This window comes from Mytilus californianus, unplaced genomic scaffold (genome assembly GCF_021869535.1).
Source record: "Mytilus californianus isolate M0D057914Y unplaced genomic scaffold, xbMytCali1.0.p SCAF_3, whole genome shotgun sequence".
Lineage (NCBI taxonomy): Eukaryota > Metazoa > Mollusca > Bivalvia > Mytilida > Mytilidae > Mytilus > Mytilus californianus.
Window position 1 is genome coordinate 117,104,621 of NW_026262679.1, and position 24,339 is coordinate 117,128,959.

Genomic DNA, 24,339 nt, shown 5'->3' on the forward strand with positions numbered 1-24,339 from the left:
ATGTACACATTACATTGACATGTTTAGAGAGGATGTGGACATGACATGTTCATTTTACGGAGGACATGACATAGGATTGAAATGGAACGTGGACATGCAATGACAGATTTAGTGAGGACGTGTTGTGTATGGACATGTCATGGACATGTTTAGAGAGGATGTGGACATGACACGGACATGTTTAGAGAGGATGTAAACATTACATGGACATGTTTAGAGAGGATGTGGACATGTCATGGACTTTTTTATGGAGGACATGACATAGGATTGAAATGGAGCGTGGACATGCAATGACAGATTTATTGAGGACGTGTGGTGTATGGACATGTCATGGGAGGATACAGAAAGGGTGCGGACGTGATAAGAACAGGTTAAGAGAGGACGTTGACATGATAAAGACAGGTTTAGCAAGCATATGAACATGCTAAAGACAGGTATAACGAGGACGGGTTCAGAGTGGAAACGTACGAGATAACGGCATGTTGAAAATGATATACGTCTAGAGATTGCATTCGTATTAACATAACAAAATTTGTATCACAATTTGTGGAAAAAAGGTATATTCAAACACAGTGACAATACGTCTACCAATATATGTGAGTGATGCCAGGAAAGTATTTTTACGTGGTAATGTAAACCAGTCCAGATTGTTCCTTACAGCCATGGTTGGGTACCCAAAATTACATAGGGAAGAGCTATTCCTTTATTATTCTTTCAATAAAAGGGGGTGCATAATAATAATATTTAATATATTAAAAATCATAATAATATGAGGAAATGACAAGAAAAAGACCAAACAAAAAGGCCAATATAACTAACATTTGATTTTTAATATTTTTCAGAGAAGCTGATAGAATGTCGTCCTGTGTAGAATGGAGTATGTCCGGCTGTCCATCAGAATATTCATGGCCAGGTCTACAAGTAATCCATCCATTTGTCAGTTTATTAAAGGCAATAAAATCGACCGTATGTTCACCGGGTATGTACGGTAAACTCAGTCTGCAGTTTTTGTGACACGTTATCATTTATTATATACGCAATGTAATTATTTGGATTTTTGTACAAAATTTGAATAAAAGTAAACGATACTGGCAATGGAGAATGATATGGGTACCAATCACTTTTTTTGGAGGGAGTGATTAAGCTAATTCGTTAAACTATTAATTGGATGGTATATAACGTGAATTTTGTATGGCATATATATATATATATATATAGAGAGAGAGAGAGAGAGAGAGAGAGAGAGAGAGAGAGAGAGAGAGAGAGAGAGAGAGAGAGAGAGAGAGAGAGAGAGAGAGAGAGAGAGAGAGAGAGAGAGAGATAGAGAGAGATAGAGAAAAAATAGCAATGGTCACACAGTTGTAATTGATGACAATATATAATTTACTTGATACATGATCATGGTAAAGATTAAAAGGTATAAACCTCGATCTGTATGAATGTAGTGAGACATCATCATGGTAAAGATTAAAAGGTTTAAACCTCGATCTTTATGAATGTAGTGAGACATGATCATGGTAAACTAAAGATTAAAAGGTGTAAACCTCGATCTGCATGAATGTGTCAATTTTTTGGTGCAATTATACTCTACGACCTTTTTTATCCGCCCCGTTGGTCATTAGTCACATGACATTGTGAAAAGCTGTGTTTCATAAACGTCGTCGGCATTTTTTTATATAACTTTGTCATATGCGTATACACCACTCAGGTTTGGTCATGTTAATCCAATATTGACAGATTATTTTTCTATTTAAATCTGAGTGTTTACATTTTTTATTGTAAATAAAAGCCATGTGCAAACACCATCTATTCATTGAATAGAAATATGTTAAAACATTTGACCTGTCAAAGTCTGTACTTTGTTCTGCTGTTCCTTCTTACGAGATGGGATTGAATTGCTATGAGTTTCTCGACCCGATACGACGATTACGACTTAAAAGTGGTGCTGTTAGGAAAAATCTACCATAAATTAATCAGTTATTTTCTAACTTTCTACTTAGCGAACAAGTTACTTCTCTGTTTTTATATCATAAAGTGGCCTTCAGTATTGTGACCTCTAATCGGCCAAATGTATTGTTTGGTTGATGTCTTACCGGCGGCGTTTTACCTCTCGTCTCCTTTTATCTTCACGACGTATTATTTTTCAACAAATTAAAAGCTATACTTATTGACCATATTGACCTCCTCGTTTGTCCATCACTTTTGATACATATTCTACATATAACTAAAAATATTTGAATTACCTGAGGTTGATATGTCTCGTCTGAGTTGTTGTTTTTTGTTCAATAATTGTATTCTTATATGCAATACATTTATATTTATATATTAAATTCTAAATGGAACTCATATTTTAAACCCTACTAAAAATAAAATTTTACCTAAAGTTGAAAAGAACTCCATTTAAAGTATATTATTGAAATCATGTATACAAGTTTTCTTTTAGTACTGCACAAGCTTATGTTTTCCTACAAGACTCATGACGTAGCTGTATGAAATAGATTTTTAAGTACAGTCGCCTAAATTAGATTGTATGCAAGGCGGTATGATTTCTAAATTAACAGGTTTACTACTGTAAATAAACGATGTTGGATAAGTCAGAAGTAGCCAAATCGACATATAGATGGCAATAAACGCTCAGTCTTCAGCAATAGACAGGTGTCTATACAGCAAGTCAAGCCCAACAGAATCTACTAAAAAGCTTCACTTTCAGTAACTCTTCCCTACGGCGTTATTTTGTATCCTAGGTATCTTCTACCTCTGTATACATTACTCGTATCAGTGTCTTTTGCTGTTTTCTATGCAGGTATATGATGTTAGTTACATTTTAACCAGATTTTACGATATACGTTCTTTTATGCATCTTATTCCATTGATAAAAATTAAAAGGGGGAGGGTTTAGGGCTTAAAACTAATTTTATCCCGGCTTATGTTCATATGACTGTTTAGTTTAAGAACCCTGTACTTAGAGCTTGGCATATTGCTTAGCCACCATATAAGTTTTGGCTATTGTTGAAGACTTTATGTACATCTTTAGATGTCTTTTTTTGTGTCGTTACTGTCTCATTGAAGCATTCCTCACATACTCAAATTATTCATGTCGACTAATCTAAAATTTCTATAAATTGATTAGGTACTTATAATTTACTGTAAGTTATATTTACAACTGCAATTCTACAAAAAGGAGGGAAAATAATAAATTAGTATATATGAAATAAATACTGATAAATAAATAAAAATTAGGATAAAAACGTTTTAAAAGTTAATAATCTATAAGAAGATAAGAAATAGCGCAAGAAACTCGTCTGGTGGGAAATCCATTTCTGACAAAAAGAGATCTTACGAAACATATTAATCACGCTATTTAGACAGTTATTAGCAAAAAAGTATAATTTTATATTATCACGAGATATGTAATGACAACAGGTATTCTGCAATTTTCAAAGTAACTGTGAAACTATTGTGAATATAATTACACTTTATTGAATATAGAGTTTGGAAATACTCTTCCGATGAGAAGTACGATTTGTGTCAAACATTTAAAGTACGGTATCGGGTTGTATAATCAAGTTGAAATAGTAGACCGTGAAAATTTAAGAAGGCCAGTGCATATGGCAAAATCAAAGGTACTTTATTTAAATCATTTGCACCACATGACTTTGTCCCTTTTGATCAAATTACTTCCCTTAGCTTAAGATTGAAAATATAATTTATTATAGATTTGCGGATAATCCAGTCCTTTTCCGTCATGTATCTAAAACTAATGTATCTTTAAAAACTTCCTTTGGCGGATATTTACAAAAATGCTGTGTAATTCTAAGGGAAAATGCTTAAAATTTGACTTTTTACGAAATGGGGTTTAAATCATCATGTTTTTAAAAGAATTTAGCCGAAAACTTAAGAAAGCAGGTAAGTTAAAAGTTATTTGACTTTAAAATTCAACCTACAAGGTGTTTCCCTATATGCGAACAAATCATGAACAATATCTTCTTGCATGTGTATTTCTGTTTTGAATCTTGCTATTTTACGATTTTACGTCATTTTATTTGATCTTATATAGCAATTACACAATGGTTACGCTTCCGATTTTTAAACTAAAAAGGCCGAAAGATTTCAGAGTAGACAATGTCCATTTGTATACGGACAGAAGCCTAAAAACATGTACAATTCACCTTTATGCGAACAAATTGTTCATTCGACATAGGTATTTGCATATTGGCATTTTTATTAAAAGGGCTTATATAATCCTATTGTAGTGGCTGCCGTCATGATAAGGCAAAATGGCCGCTATGCAAATTAGCAAATTACCCCAAATTTTGCCATATGGCGAATTTGAGTGCAGTTTATCAAGTTAGATTTAAATTTATTTAGATTTAAATTTTGTAGATGTCAAATCTAGTCACTGATCCATATTCATTAAATCGCATGTAAAGAAAGGGTATATATGATAGTTTCGAAAGTTTGTTGCTCCTTTTACCCACAATTACTACAATTATTCTTGTCTCAAATTGATCAAAAGGAGCCGAAAAGATTTTTTTTTTAGTTTTATAAGCAGTAAGATTTTCAAAGTGAAAGCATCTTTGTGAAACCCAGGAGTATATAGATGTGGGTATCCGTCAATGAGACAGAAACCCAAGACACAGAAAAGATAAAGATGGATCGGATACAAATAATGATACAAATCTTGAGTTTATTGGCATCTTGGCATCATAAAATCTTTATATTATGTCCCAGTTTGAGTACACTTTATGTAACCCGACACTTTGACGTTGCTACTGGGTCTTGGCATATGTTGAATTGGCAAGAATTGTGCCTGTTGGCCCGGAGAGGACAACATGAGAGGCAGATATAGGGGTGCCCGGTGTGCCCGGTCCTCCTTTTGACGCTACACTTATTGTTAATCCAGATTTTTTACCTAATAATTCCACTCCAAACTTTGTCTAGTTTGGTGACTAGTACAATAAGACAATATTGTACACATAATTTTAAGAATTGTTTCTTATTTCTAATGCATCTCTAATAAATTTGTATAAATAATTACATTCAATAATATTTTGTGGATTTAAAAGTTTCAGAGAAACTGAAAAAATAATTACTAATCGAATCTTTCAAATCTATTAAACCCGATGATAAGATGATAAAAAGTTTTATATTTATGACAAGATATAAAAAATGTTCTTCTGTCTCTACTTCAGTGCAGAATTTGCAAAATCGTTCTTCTCCTGGAATTTAGTTGTGTAATTTTAATTTTTATGTTTTTGGTAAGATGGAACAAAATTTGGAACAAAAATATTACTAAAAACAGAGACATATAATGTCTCTGCTAAAAAGCATCAGTTTACTGTCTGATTTATTGTAGTTGTGAGTCAGATCGCTGATTATAATATCTTATTAGACTATTTTAAAAACACTATTATCTGTCAAATCTTAAGTAAGTAAGTTCCTACTAAGATAATCAAGCAATTTTCAAGCTAGGACCGAAGATCAATCATCAATCAACGCAATTAAACGCAGGACTTCGGGAAAGTTCGGAGAACCGACAACCTTGCTTCGGAAGATGGCTAAATCATAGTTCTGGTATCCGATTTACAGCTCAGATACCAGGAGATTCAGATTCAGATAGACCTATCCTCTATTTGTCCCTCTAACACTGAATTTATGTTTTCAGTCCCCTTACAGTATTGGTTGATTTTGTTAGAAAAATAGTAGTGAGTTTTTAAGACAAGCCAGAGTATAAATGAAAATATTATTACTTATGTTTTTTTAACAACCTTGACTGGCTATAGAGCCCTCGCACGGTCGGCAAAAGTACCGACCATGCGAGGGCTGTATAGCCAGTACTCCCATCATCAAAATATTATTTCGCTCGCTCTCGTATAGCAAAGAAAGATAACTCTATTTTTTTCTTTATAAACTACATTCCTGGCAGGTGATCCCCGATAACAAGGTTTTACCAAGTTGTATTGGATGATTAGGCTCCAAATGGTTCAGAGGTTTATTCATTTAAGAATTGAATGCTTCGTTATGTAAATTCATTGGGGTGTAAAAGCGTTGACCGTAGTACATTTTGTATGAAGCGCGGAAGCGCTTCATTCTAAAAATGTGCGCACGGTCAACGCTTTTACAACTCTATGAAATTACAAAAAGAAGCCTTCAATACTTATTATTACATTTTTTTAGCTCGGATCATGAAAACAGTATTTCTATCAAGTTTTTCTTTAATTTACCTGTGCACTTTATTGTGGGACTTCGTGTCATCATGAATGTTACATTTCATTCTGTAATGTTGTTAATTTCAGAAGGACGCGAGATTGCTGTTAGCCAATTAAAATAACATATCATAATGAAACATATATGTAATCAAGGATTTGTATAGTGAGACTATACAAATCCTTGATGTAATGTAATTATTAATTAATGATTCTGATTAACTGATTGGTCAGTTATATTTTTTCTAATTTTCTAAATACCATTGACATTGTAAAAAAAATATACTTTCGGAAAGTAGTTTGAACTTCAAAGTTCAACCTGTATGCAGGTATAGTGTTTAGACTGTTAAAAATTTGGGCCTGTGGATTTCAGAATGTACAGTCCCCCAGCCTGTGCTTTGAAAAGATAAGTGTGAAGCGGCGTGTGAAGACTGTTACCTAATTAAACATGTTCATTCCACTTTTGATCTATTTATCTGTTCATGTGCAATCAGTACACATGCATTATAAATGGATTATTCCTTGGGTTCAGAGATAATTGAAATTGAAAAAAAAACACTACAGAACTGTTAAAGGTTACCCTTGATTAATTCATCACTATGATCTAGTAGGGATCTTTTCATCAAACTTGCTTCTACCACAGTTCAATCTTGGTTTTTCACAAATAAGAATATCAATCTGTTTGTCCTGCAACATTGCCATTAAAGGGAAGTAACTTCAACTCAAATTATGTCAATGGAAAACTATAGAGATCTATATATAAAAAAAAACACAAAAAAAGATAATGCTTTTAAAGAGCATAAGCAGAGCGTGGGAAAATGTATATTATAATGAAATAAAATTCCACAAAATTTCATGAATGGTCTTAGCACATTAAAGTCATGGCAAAACATGATGTCATACATGTCATAATTGAATGAAAACTTTCAAGCTGAAGAGATGCAATGTAGATTGAGAAAGGGAGTTGAGTAAAGAAAAAATCAAAAACTAACTAAAGTCACTAGTTTTTTATGATACATTTATTATACTTGTAGTCATGTTTTAGAAGACCATAACATTGTTAAAGATCAAGAAGTTATGACACATATGAATGTCATAATTTCTAGTTTGAAACTGATTTGAAATGCTCGATTTTTTCTGCATTTCAATTCTGTACAAATTAGCTCTTGGAATGGCACAAGATTGTGTGTGTGTAAAAAATCTACTCTGAATTACAGCAACAAATATAAGAGTATAAGATGGCACTATCATAGTAGGGTTTTATATTAACAGATTGAATACCATAAACTCAAGCATTCTTGCTATTATTTACTATTGTTTTAGTTGTACTTGTGTTTTTGTTGACAGTTTCATGTATACCCTCTTTATAGAGTTATTTACATTTCCTGTACAATGGTATACTAGTTTTTATCTTACATCCTTCTGTGAACCTTTTGTAATTCCACTAATTGAGATCAAAAATGAGGAAATTTTGAGACGTAGTCAGTGATTGTTTTTAGTCATGTAGGTGATATCTTAATATTTCATCCTAAAATTTGGTGATGACAACAAATCTTTGACTGATAAGGTGTTGATGGCAGATATTTGACAGTTTTGGTTAATTTGGTATTGAGGGCAGATGTTTGACAGTTCAAAATCTGTTAATTTGGTTTTGATGGCAGGTCTTTGACAGTTTCGATTAATTTGGTGTTGACAACAGAACTTTGACGGTTTTGGTTAATTTGGTGTTGACAACAGAACTTTGATGGATTTAGTTAATTTGGTGTTGACAACAGAACTTTGACAGTTTTGATTAATTTGTTGTTGACAACAGAACTTTGACGGTTTCCAATAATTTGGTGTTGACAACAGATCTTTGACATTTTCAGATAATTTGGTGTTGACAACAGATCTTTGACAGTTTCAGATAATTTGGTGTTGACTGCAGATCTTTGACAGTTTCAGTTAATTTGGTGTTAATGACAGATCTTTGACAGTTTCAGATAATTTGGTGTTGACGACAGATCTTTGACAGTTTCAGTTAATTTGGTGTTGACTGCAGATCTTTGACAGTTTCAGATAATTTGGTGTTAACGACAGATCTTTGACAGTTTCAGATAATTTGGTGTTGACGACAGATCTTTGACAGTTTCAGTTAATTTGGTGTTGACTGCAGATCTTTGACAGTTTCAGTTAATTTGGTGTTGACGACAGATCTTTGACAGTTTCAGTTAATTTGGTGTTAACTACAGATCTTTGACAGTTTCAGATAATTTGGTGTTGACGACAGATCTTTGACAGTTTCAGATAATTTGGTGTTAACGACAGATTTTTGACAGTTTCAGAAATTTGGTGTTGACAACAGAACTTTGACAGTTTTGATTACTTTGTTGTTGACAACAGAACTTTGACGGTTTCCAATAATTTGGTGTTGACAACAGATCTTTGACAGTTTCTAATAATTTGGTGTTGACGACAGATCTTTGACATTTTCAGATAAATTGGTGTTAACGACAGATCTTTGACAGTTTCAGTTAATTTGGTGTTGACAACAGATCTTTGACATTTTCAGATAATTTGGTATTGACAACAGATCTTTGACAGTTTCAGTTAATTTGGTGTTGACTGCAGATCTTTGACAGTTTCAGTTAATTTGGTGTTGACTGCAGATCTTTGACAGTTTCAGTTAATTTGGTGTTAAAGACAGATCTTTGACAGTTCCAGTTAATTTGGTGTTAACGACAAATCTTTGACAGTTTCAGATAATTTGGTGTTAACGACAGATCTTTGACAGTTTCTAATAATTTGGTGTTGACAACAGATCTTTGACATTTTCAGATAATTTGGTGTTGACAACAGATCTTTGACAGTTTCAGATAATTTGGTGTTGACTGCAGATCTTTGACAGTTTCAGATAATTTGGTGTTGACGACAGATCTTTGACAGTTTCAGATAATTTGGTGTTGACGACAGATCTTTGACATTTTCAGATAATTTGGTATTGACAACAGATCTTTGACACTTTCAGTTAATTTGGTGTCAACGACAGATCTTTGACAGTTTCAGATAATTTGGTATTGACAACAGATCTTTGACAGTTTCAGATAATTTGTTGTTGACGACAGATCTATGACAGTTTCAGATAATTTGGTGTTGACAACAGATCTTTGACAGTTTCAGATAATTTGGTGTTGACAACAGATCTTTGACATTTTCAGATAATTTGGTATTGACAACAGATCTTTGACAGTTTCAGTTAATTTGGTGTTAACGACAGATCTTTGACAGTGTCAGATAATTTGGTATTGACTGCAGATCTTTGACAGTTTCAGTTAATTTGGTGTTAACGACAGATCTTTGACAGTTTCAGTTAATTTGATGTTAACGACAGATCTTTGACAGTTTCAGATAATTTGGTGTTGACGACAGATCTTTGACAGTTTCAGATAATTTGGTGTTAACGACAGATCTTTGACAGTTTCAGTTAATTTGGTGTTAACGACAGATCTTTGACAGTTTCTAATAATTTGGTGTTGACAACAGATCTTTGACATTTTCAGATAATTTGGTGTTGACTACAGATCTTTGACAGTTTCAGATAATTTGGTGTTGACTGCAGATCTTTGACAGTTTCAGATAATTTGGTGTTAACGACAGATCTTTGACAGTTTCAGATAATTTGGTGTTGACGACAGATCTTTGACAGTTTCAGTTAATTTGGTGTTGACGACAGATCTTTGACAGTTTCAGATAATTTGGTGTTGACAACAGATCTTTGACAGTTTCTAATAATTTGGTGTTGACGACAGATCTTTGACAGTTTCAGATAATTTGGTGTTGACGACAGATCTTTGACAGTTTCAGATAATTTGGTGTTGACAACAGAAATTTGACATTTTCAGATAATTTGGTATTGACGACAGATCTTTGACAGTTCCAGTTAATTTGGTGTTAACGACAGATCTTTGACAGTTTCAGATAATTTGGTGTTAACGACAGATCTTTGACTGTTTCTAATAATTTGGTGTTGACAACAGATCTTTGACATTTTCAGATAATTTGGTGTTGACAACAGATCTTTGACAGTTTCAGATAATTTGGTGTTGACAACAGATCTTTGACAGTTTCAGATAATTTGGTGTTAACGACAGATCTTTGACAGTTTCAGATAATTTGGTGTTGACGACAGATCTTTGACAGTTTCAGTTAATTTGGTGTTGACGACAGATCTTTGACAGTTTCAGATAATTTGGTGTTGACAACAGATCTTTGACATTTTCAGATAATTTGGTGTTGACAACAGATCTTTGACAGTTTCAGATAATTTGGTGTTGACGACAGATCTTTGACATTTTCAGATAATTTGGTGTTGACAACAGATCTTTGACAGTTTCAGATAATTTGGTGTTGACAACAGATCTTTGACAGTTTCAGATAATTTGGTGTTAACGACAGATCTTTGACAGTTTCAGATCATTTGGTGTTGATGACAGATCTTTGACAGTTTCAGTTAATTTGGTGTTGACGACAGATCTTTGACAGTTTCAGATAATTTGGTGTTGACAACAGATCTTTGACAGTTTCTATTAATTTGGTGTTGACGACAGATCTTTGACAGTTTCAGATAATTTGGTGTTGACGACAGATCTTTGACAGTTTCAGATAAGGAGTAGGTCCGGTAAGGGCCGATTTTGGCCCCAAATTTCAGGTTCATCTGATGAAAGATTTTGGACACTTTTTAAACACTTAAGTGTCTACTTTAGTAGATTCAATTAATTTATGTGAAAGATTAGAACTGATTTAGTCATTAAAACGCTCATATTCAATCTTAAATATTGAAAATCCATCAAATATGCCAAAATATGTCACTTTTTAGATGTTTTTTGTCAAAAATGAAAGTGGCCGCATCCGTGTTCGTCCTCAACCTCTATATATGTTATGTATTATCATCAAATACAACTTACATTTAAATATTAAGAATGAACACAAATGCGGCCACATCCATTTAAGACGAAAACCGTCTAAAAATTAACTCAAATGCTAAAATTGTCAAGATTTCAGTAATTTCGCATGACTTAATGATGCTAGTACCCGATACATGTGCATTGTATTGTCAAAAGCAGCCCATATTTATGTAACAGAAGTATTCTACTTTCCAATAAATAGCTAAAATTTTACATTTTAACAATTTTGTAAAACTGCTATATTTTGGGGCCAAAAAGGGGTCTTACTGAACCTACTCCTTTGGTGTTGACAACAGATCTTTGACATTTTCAGATAATTTGGTATTGACAACAGATCTTTGACAGTTTCAGTTATTTTGGTGTTAACGACAGATCTTTGACAGTTTCAGATAATTTGGTGTTGACGACAGATCTTTGACAGTTTCAGTTAATTTGGTGTTAACGACAGATCTTTGACAGTTTCTAATAATTTGGTGTTGACGACAGATCTTTGACAGTTTCAGATAATTTGGTGTTAAGACGACAGAACTTCGATAGTTTCAGATAATTTGGTGTTGACGGCAGATCTTTGACAGTTTCTGTATAAGCTATTCACTAAACACATTTATCTAGATTCTATGTGATTTAGAGTCTAGCTTTCTAGATGGAATGCTGACGTCTAGACGTTTCCACAATTTGATATGGAGAAGTCATTTCTCAGTTTGAAAGTTTTAACTGTGATTCTCACTTTTGTAATGCTGTCTGGTTATTATACATATATATTTATATATTATTTAATGCTGACATTTTTTTCAGTTACTAACTGAGTAAGGACTCAACAGTTCAATGGATTGATTGTCTTTTTATCAAATTGATTTTTTTCTTGAAGGTTTTCGAAACGATGAAAAAGATGATGACCAAAAGTGTAATATGGATACCATATCCCAATGCATTGTGAGATTTGTGTATGTTGCTGCTGACACCTCCACAGTTAACACATGCTGGTAAGTTTATAAACCTCAACTGTCAACAACACATAATTGTAAATCTGTGAACTTCAAAAGTTAACACATTTTGTTAAATCTGTGAACCCCAACAGTGTACACAATCTGGTAGGTCTGTGAACCTACCTCAATAATGAACGCATGGTGGCAAATCTGTGAACATCAATGGTTAAATTAGTCTTATAAGTCTATCAACCTCAAAAATTAATACAAGGTGGCAGGTCTGACAACTTAAATGGTTAAAACAGTTTGTAAAGCTATCAACACTAAAATACAGGCTTGTAATACTGTGAACCTTAACATTTGTACACTAGCTCCTTTGTGATCTTCAAGATTTAGTTAAAACAAAGTAGTTTACCTTAAATTTAGTATTATAATTGAGCAGTGTAACCTGAAACACAAACACAATTCTTTTAGCCATAACTTAACCTGCTTGAGTAAACATTATACGATGTCAAGTCTGCTACAACCAGCTTGATGCCAAGGTGATAATTAAAGCCCCAAATTACTGATCTTCAAGATTTAGTTAAAACAAAGTAGTTTACCTTAAATTTAGTATTATAATTGAGCAGTGTAACCTGAAACACAAACACAATTCTTTTAGCCATAACTTAACCTGCTTGAGTAAACATTATATGATGTCAAGTCTGCTACAACCAGCTTGATGCCAAGGTGATAATTAAAGCCCCAAATTACTGATCTTCAAGATTTAGTTAAAACAAAGTAGTTTACCTTAAATTTAGTATTATAATTGAGCAGTGTAACCTGAAACACAAACACAATTCTTTTAGCCATAACTTAACCTGCTTGAGTAAACATTATATGATGTCAAGTCTGCTACAACCAGCTTGATGCCAAGGTGATAATTAAAGCCCCAAATTACTGAAAGAAAGATAACACTATGAGCAAATGAAAATGATGAACAGACAAACAGTAGTCCACAAAACCTAAAACAGAAAACTAAATATTAAGCAACAGAAATGCCATCAAAAACTAGTGTTGAATTCATGGTACTCTGTGAGAAGAAGGGTAAGCAATTCTGCTCCACTTGTGACACCCGTTGCGTTGTTCATTTCAAGTAAAGATCCAGTGGTACAAAAAAATGTAAGTCTATAATGAGGTACAATAAGTGTTCATTAATTACAGGCTTAAGCTTCAAATATATATTCATATATTATACATATATTATTTCCAAAGTTGCAAAAGCCAGTAAAAATGTTGTGAGGCCCAAAAGATTTTCCTGAAAAGAGGCCTCACCAGCCATATAAGCTAAAGGAAATTTTAAGAAAGACTGAAATATCATACATGTATGTTTTAGGCAAGCAAAGCAAACCCACAAATGTCTGTCTACAGCTACACAACATTGTCAAAGTCATCAGATTAAAAATATGGTTTCCATGGTGAATGCACTTTTGTCACAAACAGCCAGAGAATCCTGTATAGAACCAGGGTGTAATGTTCCTGTAGCCAAAGAATGTTTTGAAGCAACAAAAGCCATTTTACTTTCTCCTGTTGGTGGTTTTCAAAAATCCCCAGTTCTATGTGGGTATGTATGTGTAATACAGAGGAGATTTTGTTTGATTTGGTAAAGAAACTGTTAAACATTAGTTATGATGATAACTATTAGTTGTATTAAAAAAATTTTAGCCAATCAAAATGTTTTGTTGGGCTGTTTTGAATTAAAAATAACCTAGAATGTTTTAAGACATAAATGTACTGTTCCATAGCATATCTCAGTTCTGCATTTAATGTTATAAGTTAATACTACCTAGCTTTGCAAACATTTTATGGTTAAAATTCTTTTTTTAGTCTTTGAAGTTTTTTTTCACACATTATATATTATTTATGAATTTACCCTCTAAATTTACTGTTATCAGAATCATAAATCTAATAATAAAATAGAGATAGTGTCAGTGAGTAGAAAATAACACAGATAGACCTCTTTATTAATATTGATGCAACTTAAGCCATTTCAAAAAAACATAAATTAAGTTTTCAACATCAAAAACCCATTAGAAATATTTTATAAAGTATCTTTTAATCATTTAGTAAAGGAAACATGTTTACTTTAGGTATAACATATTGTATTCATTCAAAGTGTTCAAAATTGTATGACTTCATTTAAAATACTGAATAGCTTGGGGCTACCTAGTTCAAATGGACTTTCATTGAATATGTATTATATTTGAATAAATGAAATTTTTAATGGTTTTACCTATATAAATATGCACGTTCAAATGTACTGCAAATTGTTAGCAGTTTACTTAATGGTCAAGGTTGTGTAAAATCCTGATTCAGTTAGTCGTAAAAAACTTTTCCTGCGAAAGTTTTTTTCACAATCAATTGAAAAATAACTGTACAGAAAACTATATTGGGTTGTGTCAAAATTACAAAAGAGAAAAAATATTCAAAATAATATACCCTAATATACAGTTGTAAAATGAAATGTTTATGTATTTAGATTTACATAATGAGATATAAGGACAACTGAACAATTTTTTTTAAAGAAAACAAATACACATACCATTTTTATTTGACTTTCATTTTGTAGCCAGTTTTATTAAAAATAAAAGCTTAAAAAGTTACCAGATATGTAGTTTAGTATTAAATTGAAAATACATAAAAATCTACAGTTTACTGTTAGGCCATTGGAATAAACATCTACAGTTTAATGTTAGGCCATTGGAATAAACATCTACAGTCTTCTGTTATAGCACTGGAATAAACATCTGCAGTTTACTGTAAGGCCACTGGAATAAACATTGTTTTTGCTGTTTAACTATCCCATCACCATGGATTGCATAGGGAAATACTTTTATTTTCTTAAGAAACAAATTAAAAACATTGTTTTAGAAAGAAATAGTTCTTTATTCTTCAAAATTTAAAATATTGTTTAAAAAACCATGACTTTAGTTTCATTGATTTCATCACTGAAACATACAAATGTATACAACATCTATATCATATAAATATGTCCCTGTTATATAATAACAACTCAACATCTATATCATATAAATATGTCCCTGTTATATAATAACAACTCAACATCTATATCATATAAATATGTCCCTGTTATATAATAACAACTCAAACATCTATATCATATAAATATGTCCCTGTTATATAATAACAACTCAACATCTATATCATATAAATATGTCCCTGTTATATAATAACAACTCAACATCTATATCATATAAATATGTCCCTGTTATATAATAACAACTCAAACATCTATATCATATAAATATGTCCCTGTTATATAATAACAACTCAACATCTATATCATATAAATATGTCCCTGTTATATAATAACAACTCAACATCTATATCATATAAATATGTCCCTGTTATATAATAACAACTCAAACATCTATATCATATAAATATGTCCCTGTTATATAATAACAACTCAACATCTATATCATATAAATATGTCCCTGTTATATAATAACAACTCAACATCTATATCATATAAATATGTCCCTGTTATATAATAACAACTCAAACATCTATATCATATAAATATGTCCCTGTTATATAATAACAACTCAAACATGTTTTAGTCTCACTATTAATCGATTTTGTATTTATTTTTCAGAGCTATGGTGGATATGATGTCATGCATATCTAAGAACACAATGAACTGTGAATATGAAGTTTATAAAGAAATGGGAGATCATATGATACAATTGCATGAAATTACCAACAAAACCTGTCAAAATAACACTATAACTATGTCCATGACTCAGCCGTTTGTTGGACATATTGCCTCATTTTATGCTGTGGCAACTAGCCCATTTGCCAGTAAAGAAACAGTTTGCCCGTATGTATTATACTGGAGTCTCCTATTGTACACAAAGTGCCTGGTTTTGATAGAAATAAAGTGTAAAGAATTATATATGCAGTGTAATCTGCTCTGAAACACAAAGTGTCTGATTTTGATAGATGTACAGTGTACAGAATTATAAATGCAGCGTAATCTGATAGAATTACAGTGTAACCAATTAAAAATGCAATTTAATTTGCTCTGGTACTCAAAATGCCTAGTTTGATAGGAATACAATGTCTGGTACTCAAAATGCCTAGTTTTGATAAAATACAATGCAAGGAATTATAATGCAAAGCAGTTTCATTATCAAGGCAAGACATTTTGTCAAATACTGCAGACAAGGTTTCTGAACTGAATAATATTAACCATGTTAACACTTAATTTTTAAGACTCAAAGAAAAAGACATATTTTTGATTTTTGTCTTGTCTGGAATTTAAGATTGTTTTATACATCAATTGTGCAACCACATTTGTTAAATTTCACATATATATAATCATTTATAAAGAAGTTAAATTTGGAAAAATCTATATTCTTCACATTTTGACATTTTTCAGTTTTTGAAAGATCTTTATGTCCTTTTTGCAGCAATTTGTCAGCGAGAAAGTCAGGCTGGAGCAGACATCCCCTTGATGAAGGGGAGAAAAAATTAGAAGGCTTCAGTATGTCAGAAGGCTGTTACTAGTAGAAGAACATTATACTTATGTTTTAATTGAAGCTTCTTAAGGACTTGAACTGACTAAAGCATATTTGAGTTTCCATTAGTAAAGATGCAAAAAAAGTGATACATTTTGCTGTTATTTTACAGGTTGTATTACAGCTCAGTATCCAAAATGATGGGTATGTTGAGGGAAGGGGAAGGAAATGCAATGGATATATGGTATGCCATAAGTATGGCACAACACACTACTGGGGGAATGTGTGACGATAAAAGAATGTGTGGAGATATGAACATGGAGATGATGATGGAGTCACGTTGTGAGATACAGATGGCTCAAGATTGTGTTAGATATGGTGACATTATGTCACTAGTAGCTAGCGTAGATGTACTTGGATGGGAGGTTGTCTGCCAGTACGTACATTAACAAATAATTTTGTGTTACAACATCACGTTTAAGCATCTTAACATTTTAAATTATAAAATGAGTGAAATATTTATTGTCAGTTGATCATGTTAAAGGTCTAATTGATTTCCAATTTGAAGGTCTGCTTATTTCAAATCTCAAATTTAAAGACAATTTTGCATAAAACATTGTCATATTTAAAAGATCAACTTTATCTTTTGTTTGCAGTGAGACATTGAAGATGATGGAATGTGTCCAGCATAGTATTTCTGGTTGTGACATGTCTGCTATGAGAGAGATGGAGGAAACCAACAAAACCATTCACCATACTTTAAGGATGGTAGCTAGCCATTGTCCAGTGGAACCAATCCTGGCCAAAATAAATTGTTTACAACCAAAATGTGATGCCACATCAGCAATGACTAATTGCTTTAAGATGCCCAATGTAACAACGTTGGCTGCAGGTCAAGCTCCCGTGTAAGTCCATATTGATGTATTGTTTTCAGACACCTAATGAAAAGACGCTGGTTGTAGGACCATATGAGTATAAAGAACCATTATTAAAACTATGACTATAAATAAAATATATGATAAAAGGTCTGTTAAAGCAGTATGCAAGAATGATAATAATTTTTCAAACAATAATATTTATGGTAAATGGATAGTGAATTACAAGGAACAGACAATGTATTCTTTCATTATCTCTGCTAATGATTTAATTACTACAGTCTTAGGTCAAAAGTGTTTCACTTTTCAGAAATTCCCCTATCATTTCACTTTTCAAAAATTCCCCTATCATTTCACTTTTCAGAAATTCCCCTATCATTTCACTTTTCAGAAATTCCATTGTCATTTTACTTTTCAGAAATTCCCCTATCATTTCACTTTTCTGAAATTCCACTATCATTTCATATAAAATCATGAATTTAATAGATATTCTACTGAAGATATTTATTGTCCAATTTGAATAAAAAAAAATTTTTTCATTTGGTACAGAAATTTCTGAAGTTTCTTCCAAATGTCTGCAGTTTCTTGCAATAAATATGAAATATATTTATGGTTTATATTTTTAGGGAATTCACTTTTTAAGGACAAATATGAATTTCTGCATGAAACAGTCATATTGCTGTGTAGGAAAAAATGACACTTAATTTTAATATTCGACTTCGCACCAGAAAATTATTGCCTCGGGAGACAATAAATTTGAACTTGCCCTCTTAGCCAATAAATAAGTGTATAATGTTTTTATGATGGTCTAACTGATCAATTTCAGGTAATTTTTCATAACACAACGTTGTTTGAAGACTTTTAATCTTTTATATTTTATTTTTTCTTCAACATCTGCAAGTTGTATATGTGTTTCCAGGATGGTTAATGAGACGTTACACTGTATTAAACAACATACTGCAGGGTGTGCAATGTCACCCTCTCTGTTACCTCTGGGTTACAGTAAAAAGAAATATCTTGATTACTTGAGACCATATGCCTACACTCCCCCCATGGAAATGGACGGAAAGGACCCCCTGTCACGTATGACAAGATGTATGTTTAAGTTTATGGAAGGATTTGAGAATATAATGTCTCACGGTAAGAACTTCAGTCAAGCCATGTGTCATCTGTATATGAGTATGGACAAGGAATGTGCAAAGATGGATGATTTACCTTCAGTTTTACAGCCAGGAATGAAACATCAAGAAATGATTTGGACTGGAATGGTTGAATACCACTGTTCTCAAATGAAAGGTATGTTTTGATATATTTGTATACTGAAATAACAGTTTGAGTAAAAAGAATATCATTTTATGCAGTAGAAATTTTAATTGGCATTTTTATATAGTGTTGATTTCAAGGATAAAACTCAGAGAAAACATGAAATGATGGAAGTATATCCCCACAAAATCAATTTTATCCCCAAAACTGCAGAATTTTATCCCCTGGAAAAAGAATGTTTTAAAAAACACTGAAATATTTTGAAGAAACAGTATAACAAATGACCCATTAATGATTATTGTACATTACTTGTAAGCACTTGCTACATGTATTTGTATTATGAAATATATGTTAAAAAATAAAGTTAAGCATTTGCTTGCATTTCAAAGTGAACATTTACATGTTTTAACATTGATTCTTAGAAATACCAAACCATCAATGCAAGCATCTAAACACTGGTAAATAAAAGCAATATGAAAGTGCCATTGACAATGTTTTATAGACATGTTATATAAAGTTCTCATTAACTATGAAATGGAGGAGTTACAAGTATTCGCCAGTAGATGTTGAACAATCAAGGAATCAATTTCTTAACACACATGGTGATATGTTAAGTTTGCAGTGGCTCCATCTGACACTGAGCAAGCTACTGTATCTAATAATTGTATTAAGAATTGATGAGTTTTTAATGTATTGAACAGAATTGCCTGGTAATTGTCCTGAGATAGCTAAAGACCAGGTTGGAACATGTGTTGAGCAGTGTTCTGCGATGAATAAATGTCCTGAAGGAAAGAAATGCTGCAGTAACGGGTGTGGTCATACATGTGTGGAGCCAGTTGTTGGTAGGTATCAATATCTTTGTTTTAGGTTATATTTATTCTGAAAATTTGTAGATTTTAAACAGCATAATTTTTAAGTTTTTAATTTGAAATGTGGCTTGTAGAATTTGTGAAGGATCACATCAAAACATTGAAACACAGTACTTTTAAAAAAGAACAAGATAATTCTAAAATATCTATAGGCTATTAACTTTTTCATATTGGTTGTTTCATTCAACACCATATCTAGAAAATGAATTAGAAATATGTTAAGTAGCATAGAATAATGGTTGTCATGAAGTTGATCAGTTTTGTTTATTTAAACTCTGTTTTAGATATGGATTCATTAAAGGAGCTCATGTCCACAGTGCAAGGTAGGACGATAATAGGGAATTATGGGTATTCTTATTTGAATTAGATTTTCTTTGAATATTAAATTCATATGGAGGACTTCTAAATGCCAATAAACATTAGGATAGAAAATTCTACAGACAGAAAATGTTTATAATAAAATATATGGAAAAAAGAAATGTGGGGTATATGTCAATGAGACAACAACCGAACAGCAAAAATCAAAAGACATCAACAGGTTTATATACAGTCTTCAACAATAGACAGGTGTGTTTGTGTCTATTCTATCAGGAATACTTGTTTGCCTGTCTTTTATTTGTTTAGTCGTAACTCATTTTAGACTGGGTTTTCGTCACCATCATTCCTTTTTATTACTCTGGGAAACTTGAAAAAATTGTGAAATAATATGCGATCTGAATTAAAAACGACTTATACATTTATTTTTACCCTGTGAAAATATGTCAAATTTCCAAATTTTAATAAAACTTTTTTAAGTGATAAAAAAAATGTTTCTTGCATGTTACACTTGTGCCCAAGTTTCCCTTGAAATTACCTGATTCAGATTAAGACCTGGGTGTAATTTCATTGTTTCATGTTATATGAATAATAATTGCACTTTTATGGTCTGCTGAAGGCAAATGACAACTAACACAAGTTATGATGATGCAGGCTACAACTGTGACAGTTAATATGAAAAGATACATGTATAAAATTTAGCATACACTGCAATTATAACTACCAATTGTAAATTTTAATATACAATACTTTTAGAACAATCTTAACCCATAAACGCATATTTTGTAATAATTAAAAAAAAAAGTCAAATGTTATCAATTATTAAAATCAAGAATTTTGAAAACTCAAATGATTACAGTTATCTCCCCTTAACTATATATTTGCTGATAATAGTGTAATATCTCAACTTTTGGGAGCAGATACTGCTAATGCCATGTTGTGAAAAAATTAGCAAATCAAACATCTAAACTTCAATGGTAAATGAAACTACTAATTTTCAGGTGGAAGATGGGAGGGCGGAAGAGATTAAATTTTTTACAAATTGAATGTCACCAATTTTCTCTATATTCTTCCTTCAGCAGCTTTTCCTAAAAGAGTCTGAATAATGAACCATTTGCTTGAAGTAGTACCCCCTTATCAATTAAAAAAATCTGAAAGTTTCATTTAAGCTTATTAATACCCAGCTACTACACTAATTTCTACATATCGCTATCATTTATCATCAAGATATAAAATGCTACCATGTACGCCATACACATAAAACATAAGAATTTTCATTGTACCATGAAATCATCTACTGTGGATTCATTTATTTTCGTGGGTACCAATTTTCGTGGATTGAGGAAAACTTGTATATTCCTGGATATTTAATTTCATGGTTTTGGCAAAGTCTGCATACATTCCTTTTGAAAATTTGCATTTCGTTGAACATTTGAATTCGTGGTTCCCCTGTACCCACGAAATCCACAAAAATTGGTATCCAACAAATATTAATGAATCCACAGTATGTTATACACAAGTTATAGATCAAGTTAGTATTTTGTTCCAGTACAATGAATTTTCAACTGGTAGGGGACTGTGTATTGCCATGCAATACTCTCAGAATGCCTGTTTTAATTAAAAATATAATTTTTGTGTTATGTAAATGAAAATTCTTTTGTGTTAATAAGTTAATTTTAATTTTGTGTTAATAATAACATTTCAGAAAGTACATCCTGTAAAGCAGATGAAGTTGCAAGCTATTTCAGTAACTATTGGTTACGACTGATGCAAATGGCTTTTACACCAATAAATGAAATGGATGAATTATGTGGGTATGTATCTTCATCTTTATTTATATGTATTATAGCCACTAGAAAATATATGTTATAAGAAAACAAAATTTTTTGGTTAATTGATTTTTTAGAGAAAAAGGCAACACTGCCACATCTTGGTTGAATATCTGATTTGTTTATTTGTGAACTGAAATATGGATAAAAGAGAGAGATTAATTTGGTCATTATTTACATGTGCAGTGTTACTTGTTTTAATAATAGCAAAGGCTGGTCAACCTGGAGTCAGAATAATGTAGTAGGGTGCAGACTGTAACCTTGTGAACTAGCATGTTAGAAATCTGGGGTTCATATTCATATCACATCAACATATTCTAATTGTATGGATAGGCATTTAATTTGTCATTGGACTTTTAGTAATTGCCAATATATCTTATGTACTTTTGTTTGTATTTAAATTTTTGTTGTTTTTTGTCTTTGTCATTCTTTGACTTCTGGTTATTGGTTGTTCTTTTCCTATCCTTATTTCCCTTTATTTATAATACTGTATATTTCAGATCATTCAGCTGGTTTCACGAGTATGCAAAGGCAAATTTAATTGGATGTTCAACAGAGAGAGAGATGGCATTCAATGAATCATGGGGAATGATTGAAAAAATCCATAAACATGTGTGTCCAGTTAAAATGATTATAACATATAATGACCAGGAAATGGACCAACCTATGTGTAACCTGGATGCTGCAGACATGTGTCATGACCACTTTATGGATGTTCTGCTTAAGACCAATGCTTACCATACAGATCAGACATGCATGTAAGATAGTAATAATAATTAAAAAAAAACAATACTTTATTGGTCTTTGGGTTTTTGAAAGTAAAGAGAAATTCTTATCAAGGTAGTTTTTGGTGAAAACAATAAAATGACAAAAAATTTCATACTTCGTCAAATGTAGTTTATATCAAACAATTTTTAAAAATTGTAACAAAGTGAATAGGTTGCTCTTATTAAAATTGCAATTTGTTTATCATTAAAAAGCTGGTCTGATCTTTTGCTTTTATTTTTTATGCATAAGACTCCGATACTAACTGTAATTTTCAGTAATAATAATGTTGTTTAAAGCAAGATCACTGTACAAAATGTCTTTCTTCTGTTTTTAAAAAAAAATTCGGAAAAAAAATGAATGATAATAAAAAAAAAATAATTGTGATGGTCTATTTTTTTTTATCAATTAATAGCTACTTTTCTAATCACATTGCAATAAATTAACTAAAAGTGCCTCCAAGTACATACATTATAGCATGTTGTAGTCGAAAAAACATTTGATTTAAAAAACAAACAATTCTGGCCATGTAAATTTATATACTGGTAATATGATATTTTCAGGGAACTTGTAAAAACATTTAAATGTATGGAGCATGCAGTTGGTAGCTGTTCCATGGATATACCTGAATTGGAATACATTAGGATAGAACTTCCATTTCTTAAAGCTATGATTGGAAATCAATGCAGGAAACACTTCCATGGAGAAAAATTCTGTGACATGAGAGAAAATATTGTTGTTAAAATGATGAACGACATGATGTGTAGCAAAACTGAAGCAGAAAGATGTTACAATCTTTTCACCACAGCTAAACCCATGCTAGAACATGATGGAAAAGCTTTATGCAGGTAAGTTTAGATACATGGCTATTGTTGACAGATATGTCTGTCAGTCTGTTCACCACAACTAAACCCATGCTACAGCATAATAGAAAAGTTTTGTGATGGTTGGTTTAGATGAGTTATCATTGACAGGAACGTCTGTCAGTCTGTTCACCACAACTAAACCCATGCTAGAATATAGTGAAAAAGCTTTATGCTGGCTAGATTAGATACAGGGCTATTGTTGACAGTTATGTCTGTCAGTCTGTTCACCACAACTAAACCCATGCTAGAATATAGTGAAAAAGCTTTATGCAGGCTAATTTAGATACAGGGCTATTGTTGACAGTTATGTCTGTCAGTCTGTTCACCAAACTAAACCCATGCTAAAATATAGTGAAAAGCTTTATGCAGGCTAGGTACAGGGCTATTGTTGACAGATATATATATTTTTTTTGTGTGTTCATATAGTGCGACCTCTGTATCATTTATGCATATTCTCCTTATTTTTTATCAATTTGTAGTAGCAGGTTTTTTTTTATATATTACAATTTTATATTTGTATTTTTTTCAGAGCTGCTAAGGGAACCACGATGTGTGTAATGGCTAAAACAAATAACTGTAGCAGTTTAGACAACATCTCTGGAGGCAAAAATGTTAGTCAGATTATGGACGAAATGAGTGCTTACTGTCCCGACATGGAGGACTCTAGCATGGAGGAAATGGAAGACGAGGAAGACAAAGAAGTAATGAAACGCCCGACAGAAAAACAATGCCACCTTTTGGAACCCATGGCTCAATGTACCACTGTCTTTACTCCATGTTTCAATAATTCTTTCACACCATCATCTTTATGCAGGTTTGTAAATTAAGCTACTTCAAATTAGAATTAGTTTCTTGGTAGGATCTCTGGCCTACAGATAGGCAACCTAAGGATGCCTCAGAAAGCTTTGAAACATTTTTGAAAAAAATTATTTATCAAATACTTCTTTTAAATCAGTCAT

The 24,339-nt window shown here is 32.0% G+C and overlaps 2 protein-coding genes across 6 annotated transcripts in view; one reads left to right on the top strand and one right to left on the bottom strand.

The window, feature by feature from the left end:
- Nucleotides 1-24,339, bottom strand: part of LOC127735930 (uncharacterized) — a 502,702-nt gene that overhangs the window by 89,728 nt on the left and 388,635 nt on the right. The gene's annotated exons all lie outside the window — the stretch shown is intronic.
- LOC127735918 (uncharacterized) overlaps nucleotides 1-24,339 on the top strand; it is a 108,185-nt gene that overhangs the window by 7,033 nt on the left and 76,813 nt on the right. For both annotated transcript variants that reach the window (XM_052246357.1, XM_052246358.1), the window contains exons 3-15: nucleotides 843-979; nucleotides 12,018-12,132; nucleotides 13,451-13,678; nucleotides 15,734-15,958; nucleotides 16,771-17,034; nucleotides 17,255-17,503; nucleotides 18,393-18,769; nucleotides 19,438-19,578; nucleotides 19,890-19,928; nucleotides 21,626-21,734; nucleotides 22,250-22,507; nucleotides 23,078-23,362; nucleotides 23,910-24,194. In XM_052246357.1, the coding sequence (XP_052102317.1) occupies nucleotides 843-979; nucleotides 12,018-12,132; nucleotides 13,451-13,678; nucleotides 15,734-15,958; nucleotides 16,771-17,034; nucleotides 17,255-17,503; nucleotides 18,393-18,769; nucleotides 19,438-19,578; nucleotides 19,890-19,928; nucleotides 21,626-21,734; nucleotides 22,250-22,507; nucleotides 23,078-23,362; nucleotides 23,910-24,194 (2,712 nt within the window). The remainder of the gene's footprint in view (nucleotides 1-842; nucleotides 980-12,017; nucleotides 12,133-13,450; nucleotides 13,679-15,733; nucleotides 15,959-16,770; nucleotides 17,035-17,254; nucleotides 17,504-18,392; nucleotides 18,770-19,437; nucleotides 19,579-19,889; nucleotides 19,929-21,625; nucleotides 21,735-22,249; nucleotides 22,508-23,077; nucleotides 23,363-23,909; nucleotides 24,195-24,339) is intronic.